This window comes from Hypanus sabinus, chromosome 19, assembly GCF_030144855.1.
Source record: "Hypanus sabinus isolate sHypSab1 chromosome 19, sHypSab1.hap1, whole genome shotgun sequence".
In the NCBI taxonomy this organism is placed as follows: Eukaryota; Metazoa; Chordata; class Chondrichthyes; order Myliobatiformes; family Dasyatidae; genus Hypanus; species Hypanus sabinus.
The window spans coordinates 72,961,107-72,973,667 of NC_082724.1; the positions used below are offsets into that span (position 1 = coordinate 72,961,107).

General features: G+C 53.5%; 1 protein-coding gene across 1 annotated transcript in view; it reads left to right on the forward strand.

Moving 5' to 3' along the window:
- LOC132378056 (interleukin-17 receptor E-like) overlaps nucleotides 1–12,561 on the forward strand; it is a 102,702-nt gene that overhangs the window by 41,339 nt on the left and 48,802 nt on the right. The window contains exon 7 of the mRNA XM_059944721.1: nucleotides 10,522–10,661. Coding sequence (XP_059800704.1) covers nucleotides 10,522–10,661 — 140 coding nt within the window. The remainder of the gene's footprint in view (nucleotides 1–10,521; nucleotides 10,662–12,561) is intronic.

Below are 12,561 nucleotides of genomic sequence, written 5' to 3' on the forward strand. Positions count from 1 at the left end.
GGAGGGATGGCTGGTGATAGATGGGGCTGTGAAGTGTGAGGATGATAGGTGAGGGGAGGGATGGCTGGTGATAGATGGGGCTGTGAAGTGTGAGGATGATAGGTGAGGGGAGGGATGGCTGGTGATAGATGGGGCTGTGAAGTGTGAGGATGATAGGTGAGGGGAGGGATGGCTGGTGATAGATGGGGCTGTGAAGGTGAGGATGATAGGTGAGGGGAGGGATGGCTGGTGATAGATGGGGCTGTGAAGTGTGAGGGTGATAGGTGAGGGGAGGGATGGCTGGTGATAGATGGGGCTGTGAAGTGTGAGGATGATAGGTGAGGGGAGGGATGGCTGGTGATAGATGGGGCTGTGAAGTGTGAGGGTGATAGGTGAGGGGAGGGATGGCTGGTGATAGATGGGGCTGTGAAGTGTGAGGATGATAGGTGAGGGGAGGGATGGCTGGTGATAGATGGGGCTGTGAAGTGTGAGGATGATAGGTGAGGGGAGGGATGGCTGGTGATAGATGGGGCTGTGAAGTGTGAGGATGATAGGTGAGGGGAGGGATGGCTGGTGATAGATGGGGCTGTGAAGTGTGAGGATGATAGGTGAGGGGAGGGATGGCTGGTGATAGATGGGGCTGTGAAGTGTGAGGATGATAGGTGAGGGGAGGGATGGCTGGTGATAGATGGGGCTGTGAAGTGTGAGGATGATAGGTGAGGGGAGGGATGGCTGGTGATAGATGGGGCTGTGAAGTGTGAGGATGATAGGTGAGGGGAGGGATGGCTGGTGATAGATGGGGCTGTGAAGTGTGAGGATGATAGGTGAAGGGGAGGGATGGCTGGTGATAGATGGGGCTGTGAAGTGTGAGGATGATAGGTGAGGGGAGGGATGGCTGGTGATAGATGGGGCTGTGAAGTGTGAGGGTGATAGGTGAGGGGAGGGATGGCTGGTGATAGATGGGGCTGTGAAGTGTGAGGATGATAGGTGAGGGGAGGGATGGCTGGTGATAGATGGGGCTGTGAAGTGTGAGGATGATAGGTGAGGGGAGGGATGGCTGGTGATAGATGGGGCTGTGAAGTGTGAGGATGATAGGTGAGGGGAGGGATGGCTGGTGATAGATGGGGCTGTGAAGTGTGAGGATGATAGGTGAGGGGAGGGATGGCTGGTGATAGATGGGGCTGTGAAGTGTGAGGATGATAGGTGAGGGGAGGGATGGCTGGTGATAGATGGGGCTGTGAAGTGTGAGGATGATAGGTGAGGGGAGGGATGGCTGGTGATAGATGGGGCTGTGAAGTGTGAGGATGATAGGTGAGGGGAGGGATGGCTGGTGATAGATGGGGCTGTGAAGTGTGAGGATGATAGGTGAGGGAGGGATGGCTGGTGATAGATGGGGCTGTGAAGTGTGAGGATGATAGGTGAGGGGAGGGATGGCTGGTGATAGATGGGGCTGTGAAGTGTGAGGATGATAGGTGAGGGGAGGGATGGCTGGTGATAGATGGGGCTGTGAAGTGTGAGGATGATAGGTGAAGGGGAGGGATGGCTGGTGATAGATGGGGCTGTGAAGTGTGAGGATGATAGGTGAGGGGAGGGATGGCTGGTGATAGATGGGGCTGTGAAGTGTGAGGATGATAGGTGAGGGGAGGGATGGCTGGTGATAGATGGGGCTGTGAAGTGTGAGGGTGATAGGTGAGGGGAGGGATGGCTGGTGATAGATGGGGCTGTGAAGTGTGAGGATGATAGGTGAGGGGAGGGATGGCTGGTGATAGATGGGGCTGTGAAGTGTGAGGGTGATAGGTGAGGGGAGGGATGGCTGGTGATAGATGGGGCTGTGAAGTGTGAGGATGATAGGTGAGGGGAGGGATGGCTGGTGATAGATGGGGCTGTGAAGTGTGAGGATGATAGGTGAGGGGAGGGATGGCTGGTGATAGATGGGGCTGTGAAGTGTGAGGATGAGAGGTGAGGGGAGGGATGGCTGGTGATAGATGGGGCTGTGAAGTGTGAGGATGATAGGTGAGGGGAGGGATGGCTGGTGATAGATGGGGCTGTGAAGTGTGAGGATGATAGGTGAGGGGAGGGATGGCTGGTGATAGATGGGGCTGTGAAGTGTGAGGATGATAGGTGAAGGGGAGGGATGGCTGGTGATAGATGGGGCTGTGAAGTGTGAGGATGATAGGTGAGGGGAGGGATGGCTGGTGATAGATGGGGCTGTGAAGTGTGAGGATGATAGGTGAGGGGAGGGATGGCTGGTGATAGATGGGGCTGTGAAGTGTGAGGATGATAGGTGAGGGGAGGGATGGCTGGTGATAGATGGGGCTGTGAAGTGTGAGGATGATAGGTGAGGGGAGGGATGGCTGGTGATAGATGGGGCTGTGAAGTGTGAGGATGATAGGTGAGGGGAGGGATGGCTGGTGATAGATGGGGCTGTGAAGTGTGAGGATGATAGGTGAGGGGAGGGATGGCTGGTGATAGATGGGGCTGTGAAGTGTGAGGATGATAGGTGAGGGGAGGGATGGCTGGTGATAGATGGGGCTGTGAAGTGTGAGGATGATAGGTGAGGGGAGGGATGGCTGGTGATAGATGGGGCTGTGAAGTGTGAGGATGATAGGTGAGGGGAGGGATGGCTGGTGATAGATGGGGCTGTGAAGTGTGAGGATGATAGGTGAGGGGAGGGATGGCTGGTGATAGATGGGGCTGTGAAGTGTGAGGATGATAGGTGAAGGGGAGGGATGGCTGGTGATAGATGGGGCTGTGAAGTGTGAGGATGATAGGTGAGGGGAGGGATGGCTGGTGATAGATGGGGCTGTGAAGTGTGAGGATGATAGGTGAGGGGAGGGATGGCTGGTGATAGATGGGGCTGTGAAGTGTGAGGATGATAGGTGAAGGGAGGGATGGCTGGTGATAGATGGGGCTGTGAAGTGTGAGGATGATAGGTGAGGGGAGGGATGGCTGGTGATAGATGGGGCTGTGAAGTGTGAGGATGATAGGTGAGGGGAGGGATGGCTGGTGATAGATGGGGCTGTGAAGTGTGAGGGTGATAGGTGAGGGGAGGGATGGCTGGTGATAGATGGGGCTGTGAAGTGTGAGGATGATAGGTGAGGGGAGGGATGGCTGGTGATAGATGGGGCTGTGAAGTGTGAGGGTGATAGGTGAGGGGAGGGGATGGCTGGTGATAGATGGGGCTGTGAAGTGTGAGGATGATAGGTGAAGGGAGGGATGGCTGGTGATAGATGGGGCTGTGAAGTGTGAGGATGATAGGTGAGGGGAGGGATGGCTGGTGATAGATGGGGCTGTGAAGTGTGAGGGTGATAGGTGAGGGGAGGGATGGCTGGTGATAGATGGGGCTGTGAAGTGTGAGGATGATAGGTGAGGGGAGGGATGGCTGGTGATAGATGGGGCTGTGAAGTGTGAGGATGATAGGTGAGGGAGGGATGGCTGGTGATAGATGGGGCTGTGAAGTGTGAGGATGATAGGTGAAGGGGAGGATGGCTGGTGATAGATGGGGCTGTGAAGTGTGAGGATGATAGGTGAGGGGAGGGATGGCTGGTGATAGATGGGGCTGTGAAGTGTGAGGATGATAGGTGAGGGGAGGGATGGCTGGTGATAGATGGGGCTGTGAAGTGTGAGGATGATAGGTGAGGGGAGGGATGGCTGGTGATAGATGGGGCTGTGAAGTGTGAGGGTGATAGGTGAGGGGAGGGATGGCTGGTGATAGATGGGGCTGTGAAGTGTGAGGATGATAGGTGAGGGGAGGGATGGCTGGTGATAGATGGGGCTGTGAAGTGTGAGGGTGATAGGTGAGGGGAGGGATGGCTGGTGATAGATGGGGCTGTGAAGTGTGAGGATGATAGGTGAAGGGGAGGGATGGCTGGTGATAGATGGGGCTGTGAAGTGTGAGGATGATAGGTGAGGGGAGGGATGGCTGGTGATAGATGGGGCTGTGAAGTGTGAGGATGATAGGTGAGGGGAGGGATGGCTGGTGATAGATGGGGCTGTGAAGTGTGAGGATGATAGGTGAGGGGAGGGATGGCTGGTGATAGATGGGGCTGTGAAGTGTGAGGATGATAGGTGAGGGGAGGGATGGCTGGTGATAGATGGGGCTGTGAAGTGTGAGGATGATAGGTGAGGGGAGGGATGGCTGGTGATAGATGGGGCTGTGAAGTGTGAGGGTGATAGGTGAGGGGAGGGATGGCTGGTGATAGATGGGGCTGTGAAGTGTGAGGGTGATAGGTGAGGGGAGGGATGGCTGGTGATAGATGGGGCTGTGAAGTGTGAGGATGATAGGTGAGGGGAGGGATGGCTGGTGATAGATGGGGCTGTGAAGTGTGAGGATGATAGGTGAGGGGAGGGATGGCTGGTGATAGATGGGGCTGTGAAGTGTGAGGATGATAGGTGAGGGGAGGGATGGCTGGTGATAGATGGGGCTGTGAAGTGTGAGGGTGATAGGTGAGGGGAGGGATGGCTGGTGATAGATGGGGCTGTGAAGTGTGAGGATGATAGGTGAGGGGAGGGATGGCTGGTGATAGATGGGGCTGTGAAGTGTGAGGATGATAGGTGAGGGGAGGGATGGCTGGTGATAGATGGGGCTGTGAAGTGTGAGGATGATAGGTGAAGGGGAGGGATGGCTGGTGATAGATGGGGCTGTGAAGTGTGAGGGTGATAGGTGAGGGGAGGGATGGCTGGTGATAGATGGGGCTGTGAAGTGTGAGGATGATAGGTGAGGGGAGGGATGGCTGGTGATAGATGGGGCTGTGAAGTGTGAGGATGATAGGTGAGGGGAGGGATGGCTGGTGATAGATGGGGCTGTGAAGTGTGAGGATGATAGGTGAGGGAGGGATGGCTGGTGATAGATGGGGCTGTGAAGTGTGAGGATGATAGGTGAGGGGAGGGATGGCTGGTGATAGATGGGGCTGTGAAGTGTGAGGATGATAGGTGAGGGGAGGGATGGCTGGTGATAGATGGGGCTGTGAAGTGTGAGGATGATAGGTGAGGGGAGGGATGGCTGGTGATAGATGGGGCTGTGAAGTGTGAGGGTGATAGGTGAGGGGAGGGATGGCTGGTGATAGATGGGGCTGTGAAGTGTGAGGATGATAGGTGAGGGGAGGGATGGCTGGTGATAGATGGGGCTGTGAAGTGTGAGGATGATAGGTGAGGGGAGGGATGGCTGGTGATAGATGGGGCTGTGAAGTGTGAGGATGATAGGTGAGGGGAGGGATGGCTGGTGATAGATGGGGCTGTGAAGTGTGAGGATGATAGGTGAGGGGAGGGATGGCTGGTGATAGATGGGGCTGTGAAGTGTGAGGATGATAGGTGAGGGGAGGGATGGCTGGTGATAGATGGGGCTGTGAAGTGTGAGGATGATAGGTGAGGGGAGGGATGGCTGGTGATAGATGGGGCTGTGAAGTGTGAGGATGATAGGTGAGGGGAGGGATGGCTGGTGATAGATGGGGCTGTGAAGTGTGAGATGATAGGTGAGGGGAGGGATGGCTGGTGATAGATGGGGCTGTGAAGTGTGAGGATGATAGGTGAGGGGAGGGATGGCTGGTGATAGATGGGGCTGTGAAGTGTGAGGATGATAGGTGAGGGGAGGGATGGCTGGTGATAGATGGGGCTGTGAAGTGTGAGGATGATAGGTGAGGGGAGGGATGGCTGGTGATAGATGGGGCTGTGAAGTGTGAGGATGATAGGTGAGGGGAGGGATGGCTGGTGATAGATGGGGCTGTGAAGTGTGAGGATGATAGGTGAGGGGAGGGATGGCTGGTGATAGATGGGGCTGTGAAGTGTGAGGATGATAGGTGAAGGGGAGGGATGGCTGGTGATAGATGGGGCTGTGAAGTGTGAGGATGATAGGTGAGTGGAGGGATGGCTGGTGATAGATGGGGCTGTGAAGTGTGAGGATGATAGGTGAGGGGAGGGATGGCTGGTGATAGATGGGGCTGTGAAGTGTGAGGATGATAGGTGAGGGGAGGGATGGCTGGTGATAGATGGGGCTGTGAAGTGTGAGGATGATAGGTGAGGGGAGGGATGGCTGGTGATAGATGGGGCTGTGAAGTGTGAGGATGATAGGTGAGGGGAGGGATGGCTGGTGATAGATGGGGCTGTGAAGTGTGAGGATGATAGGTGAGGGGAGGGATGGCTGGTGATAGATGGGGCTGTGAAGTGTGAGGATGATAGGTGAGGGGAGGGATGGCTGGTGATAGATGGGGCTGTGAAGTGTGAGGATGATAGGTGAGGGGAGGGATGGCTGGTGATAGATGGGGCTGTGAAGTGTGAGGATGATAGGTGAGGGGAGGGATGGCTGGTGATAGATGGGGCTGTGAAGTGTGAGGATGATAGGTGAGGGGAGGGATGGCTGGTGATAGATGGGGCTGTGAAGTGTGAGGATGATAGGTGAGGGGAGGGATGGCTGGTGATAGATGGGCTGTGAAGTGTGAGGATGATAGGTGAGGGGAGGGATGGCTGGTGATAGATGGGGCTGTGAAGTGTGAGGATGATAGGTGAAGGGGAGGGATGGCTGGTGATAGATGGGGCTGTGAAGTGTGAGGATGATAGGTGAGGGGAGGGATGGCTGGTGATAGATGGGGCTGTGAAGTGTGAGGATGATAGGTGAGGGGAGGGATGGCTGGTGATAGATGGGGCTGTGAAGTGTGAGGATGATAGGTGAGGGGAGGGATGGCTGGTGATAGATGGGCTGTGAAGTGTGAGGATGATAGGTGAGGGGAGGGATGGCTGGTGATAGATGGGGCTGTGAAGTGTGAGGATGATAGGTGAGGGGGAGGGATGGCTGGTGATAGATGGGGCTGTGAAGTGTGAGGATGATAGGTGAGGGGAGGGATGGCTGGTGATAGATGGGGCTGTGAAGTGTGAGGGTGATAGGTGAGGGGAGGGATGGCTGGTGATAGATGGGGCTGTGAAGTGTGAGGGTGATAGGTGAGGGAGGGATGGCTGGTGATAGATGGGGCTGTGAAGTGTGAGGATGATAGGTGAGGGGAGGGATGGCTGGTGATAGATGGGGCTGTGAAGTGTGAGGGTGATAGGTGAGGGGAGGGATGGCTGGTGATAGATGGGGCTGTGAAGTGTGAGGATGATAGGTGAGGGGAGGGGATGGCTGGTGATAGATGGGGCTGTGAAGTGTGAGGATGATAGGTGAAGGGAGGGATGGCTGGTGATAGATGGGGCTGTGAAGTGTGAGGATGATAGGTGAGGGGAGGGATGGCTGGTGATAGATGGGGCTGTGAAGTGTGAGGATGATAGGTGAGGGGAGGGATGGCTGGTGATAGATGGGGCTGTGAAGTGTGAGGATGATAGGTGAGGGGAGGGATGGCTGGTGATAGATGGGGCTGTGAAGTGTGAGGGGTGATAGGTGAGGGGAGGGATGGCTGGTGATAGATGGGGCTGTGAAGTGTGAGGATGATAGGTGAGGGGAGGGATGGCTGGTGATAGATGGGGCTGTGAAGTGTGAGGGTGATAGGTGAGGGGAGGGATGGCTGGTGATAGATGGGGCTGTGAAGTGTGAGGATGATAGGTGAGGGGAGGGATGGCTGGTGATAGATGGGGCTGTGAAGTGTGAGGATGATAGGTGAGGGGAGGGATGGCTGGTGATAGATGGGGCTGTGAAGTGTGAGGGTGATAGGTGAGGGGAGGGATGGCTGGTGATAGATGGGGCTGTGAAGTGTGAGGATGATAGGTGAGGGGAGGGATGGCTGGTGATAGATGGGGCTGTGAAGTGTGAGGATGATAGGTGAGGGGAGGGATGGCTGGTGATAGATGGGGCTGTGAAGTGTGAGGATGATAGGTGAGGGGAGGGATGGCTGGTGATAGATGGGCTGTGAAGTGTGAGGATGATAGGTGAGGGGAGGGATGGCTGGTGATAGATGGGGCTGTGAAGTGTGAGGGTGATAGGTGAGGGGAGGGATGGCTGGTGATAGATGGGGCTGTGAAGTGTGAGGATGATAGGTGAGGGGAGGGATGGCTGGTGATAGATGGGGCTGTGAAGTGTGAGGATGATAGGTGAGGGGAGGGATGGCTGGTGATAGATGGGGCTGTGAAGTGTGAGGGTGATAGGTGAGGGGAGGGATGGCTGGTGATAGATGGGGCTGTGAAGTGTGAGGATGATAGGTGAGGGGAGGGATGGCTGGTGATAGATGGGGCTGTGAAGTGTGAGGATGATAGGTGAGGGGAGGGATGTCTGGTGATAGATGGGGCTGTGAAGTGTGAGGATGATAGGTGAGGGGAGGGATGGCTGGTGATAGATGGGGCTGTGAAGTGTGAGGATGATAGGTGAGGGGAGGGATGGCTGGTGATAGATGGGGCTGTGAAGTGTGAGGATGATAGGTGAGGGGAGGGATGGCTGGTGATAGATGGGGCTGTGAAGTGTGAGGATGATAGGTGAGGGGAGGGATGGCTGGTGATAGATGGGGCTGTGAAGTGTGAGGATGATAGGTGAAGGGGAGGATGGCTGGTGATAGATGGGCTGTGAAGTGTGAGGGTGATAGGTGAGGGGAGGGATGGCTGGTGATAGATGGGGCTGTGAAGTGTGAGGATGATAGGTGAGGGGAGGGATGGCTGGTGATAGATGGGCTGTGAAGTGTGAGGATGATAGGTGATGGGAGGGATGGCTGGTGATAGATGGGGCTGTGAAGTGTGAGGGTGATAGGTGAGGGGAGGGATGGCTGGTGATAGATGGGGCTGTGAAGTGTGAGGATGATAGGTGAGGGGAGGGATGGCTGGTGATAGATGGGGCTGTGAAGTGTGAGGATGATAGGTGAGGGGAGGGATGGCTGGTGATAGATGGGGCTGTGAAGTGTGAGGATGATAGGTGAGGGGAGGGATGGCTGGTGATAGATGGGCTGTGAAGTGTGAGGATGATAGGTGAGGGGAGGGATGGCTGGTGATAGATGGGGCTGTGAAGTGTGAGGATGATAGGTGAGGGGAGGGATGGCTGGTGATAGATGGGGCTGTGAAGTGTGAGGATGATAGGTGAAGGGGAGGGATGGCTGGTGATAGATGGGGCTGTGAAGTGTGAGGATGATAGGTGAGGGGAGGGATGGCTGGTGATAGATGGGGCTGTGAAGTGTGAGGATGATAGGTGAGGGGAGGGATGGCTGGTGATAGATGGGGCTGTGAAGTGTGAGGGTGATAGGTGAGGGGAGGGATGGCTGGTGATAGATGGGGCTGTGAAGTGTGAGGATGATAGGTGAGGGGAGGGATGGCTGGTGATAGATGGGGCTGTGAAGTGTGAGGATGATAGGTGAGGGGAGGGATGGCTGGTGATAGATGGGGCTGTGAAGTGTGAGGATGATAGGTGAGGGGAGGGATGGCTGGTGATAGATGGGGCTGTGAAGTGTGAGGATGATAGGTGAGGGGAGGGATGGCTGGTGATAGATGGGGCTGTGAAGTGTGAGGATGATAGGTGAGGGGAGGGATGGCTGGTGATAGATGGGGCTGTGAAGTGTGAGGATGATAGGTGAGGGGAGGGATGGCTGGTGATAGATGGGGCTGTGAAGTGTGAGGGTGATAGGTGAGGGGAGGGATGGCTGGTGATAGATGGGGCTGTGAAGTGTGAGGATGATAGGTGAAGGGGAGGGATGGCTGGTGATAGATGGGGCTGTGAAGTGTGAGGATGATAGGTGAGGGGAGGGATGGCTGGTGATAGATGGGGCTGTGAAGTGTGAGGATGATAGGTGAGGGGAGGGATGGCTGGTGATAGATGGGGCTGTGAAGTGTGAGGATGATAGGTGAAGGGGAGGGATGGCTGGTGATAGATGGGCTGTGAAGTGTGAGGATGATAGGTGAGGGGAGAGTGGGAATAATGTTGGAAACTGTGAGGTGATAGGTGGGGGTGATAAAGGCTGATGGAATCTGATAGGAGGGGAAGGCTGAGCATAGAATAAAGGGAGGGAGGCGGTGAGTGGGAGGAGTGATTTAAAATTGGTGTCAGTTTATCAGTGCAGTGTTGGAGAGAAGCTCTAAATGATGCAGGTATGGGGAAGTTACTGGCTAAACATGTGATCAAGCCTATGTTGTACACACTTCAAAACTAAACATGGACATCTTACTGCCTCTGAGAGCAGAATGTTAGTCATGTGCGCAGTGATGTGTCCAAAATGGCAACTGGAGTCAGATAAGTAACTCAAGTCAACAGAACAAAGTGAATGGGGTACTTGACAAGTATATTTTACCATTTCTGTTCAGTGTGTGGGGAAAAGGCAGCAGGACAAATAATTGCACAGGCAACTTGTATCTAAGAGTTTTAATCCTGGATTAATTCAGAAGGAATAAAGAATGTTTATTAACATTGTCACTCAGATTGGCTGACAAAGCAACATCAAAAAAATAAAAAAACATTCTGAAGTCTATCCAGCCCTTTTTGTACAACCCTTGTTAAATTACTGACCACCTGGGAATGAACGTATCAGTTGACAATTTGGGCATCAATGTATCAGATGACATCATCTTATTATGATAATAAGAATGACATCTATATAAATCTTACGTGAATTTATTTTAAATATATGCAACCATTCTTCTGTTTCTCCTTAGGTCCAAAGATCAGTTACACTGTCAATCCCGAGCAGAAGCAGATCGCAGTTACTGCTCCGCCAGGGCGTACTGTGAAGGCTATGTTATGTTACAGGCGAGGCCTGATATGTCGTGAGCTAAACAAACATTCAGTTCAGCTGGTAAGAAGCTGGCAGAAGTTTACACGAGGAAATCTGCAGATGCTGGAAATTCAAGCAACACACACAAATGTTGGCGGAACACAGCAGGCCAGGCAGCATCTATAAGGAGAAGCACTGTCGACGTTTCGGGCTGAGATCCTTCGTCAGGACTAACTGAAAGAAAAGATAGTAAGAGATTTGAAAGTAAGAGGGGGAGGGGGAAATCCGAAATGATTGGAGAAGAGGGGGTGGGGTGAAGCTAAGAGCTGGGAAGGTGATTGGCAAAAGGGATACAGAGCTGGAGAAGGGAAAGGACCATGGGACGGGAGGCCTAGGGAGAAAGAAAGGGGGAGGGGAGCACCAGAGGAGATGGAAAGCAGGCAAAGAGTGATGGGCAAAGAGAGAAAAAAAAGGGGGGGAATAAATAAATCGGGGATGGGGTAAGAAGGGGAGGAGGGGCATTAATGCAAGTTAGAGAAGTCAATATTCATGCCATCGGGTTGGAGGTTACCCAGACGGAATATAAGGTGTTGTTCCTCCAATCTGAGTGTGGCTTCATCTTGACAGTAGAAGAGGCCATGGATAAACATATCAGAAAAGGAATGGTACGTGGAATTAAAATGTGTGATCACTGGACTCCAGACAGTCCTTCCAGGTGAGGCGACACTTCACCTGTGAGTCGGCTGGTGTGGTATACTGCGTCCGGTGCTCCCGGTGTGGCCTTTTGTATGTTGGTGAGACCCGACGCAGACTGGGAGACCGTTTCGCTGAACACCTACGCTCGGTCCGCCAGAGAAAGCAGGATCTCCCAGTGGCCACACATTTTAATTCCACGTCCCATTCCCATTCTGATATGTCTGTCCATGGCCTCCTCTACTGTCAAAATGAATCCAAACTCAGGTTGGAGAACAGCACATACCGTCTGGGTAACCTCCATATTGATGGCATGAACACTGATTTCTCTAACTTCTGTTAATGCCCCTCCTCCCCTTCTTACCCCATCCCTGATTTATTTATTTCTCCCTCCTTTTTTTCTCTCTCTGCCCCTCTCACAATCACTCGCTCCTTGTCTGTTCTCCATCTCCCTCTGGTGCTCCCCTCCCCCTTTCTTTCTCCCGAGGCCTCCATGATCCTTTCCCTTCTCTAGCTCCGTATCCCTTTTGCCAATCACCTTCCCAGCTCTTAGCTTCATCCCTTCCCCTCCGGTCTTCTCCTATCATTTCAGATCTCCCCCTCCCCCCCCCACTTTCAAATCTCTTACTATCTTTCCTTTCAGTTAGTCCTGACGAAGGGTCTCGGCCCGAAGCGTTGACAGCGCTTCTCCCTATAGATGCTGCCTGGCCTGCTGTGTTCCACCAGCATTTTGTGTGTGTTGGCAGAAGTTTAGCTCTTTTAAGAGGTAGGAGAGGTTTTGGTACTTGTGACATTAAGCCCTTGTTAATAAAGTTCAAGGTGAATTCCAGAATATAAAGTTAACTACAGCTGCACATTTTGTGTTTGTAAGTGGCTTTATCCCAACAGTTCCTCGAACTAAAAGCTTCCATTTTCAGGAGCTCCTTGATGAGGTGTGGAGCCTTCATCAAAATTACTTCATTCCCCTAAAGAATTTTGCAATGGTCTGAAGTCATGAAGCACACCACGGAACCATTCCTTTATTCTAACAGATACCTGTACGCGGTTTATATTTAGAAGTCCATCAGATAGGTGTGCCTACTGTCCACAGAGGAACACGCACAAAGAGCTGGAGGACCTCAGCAGGTCAGGCAATTTCTATTCAGGGGAATAAATGGTCGATGTTTTGGGCAGAGACCCTTCATCGGGACTGGAAAGGAAGGGGGAAGGAAGCCAGCATGAAAAGCTGGGGGCGAGGGACGGAGTACAAACTGGAAGGTGATCGATGAAGGCTGGTGAGGGGTCGAGA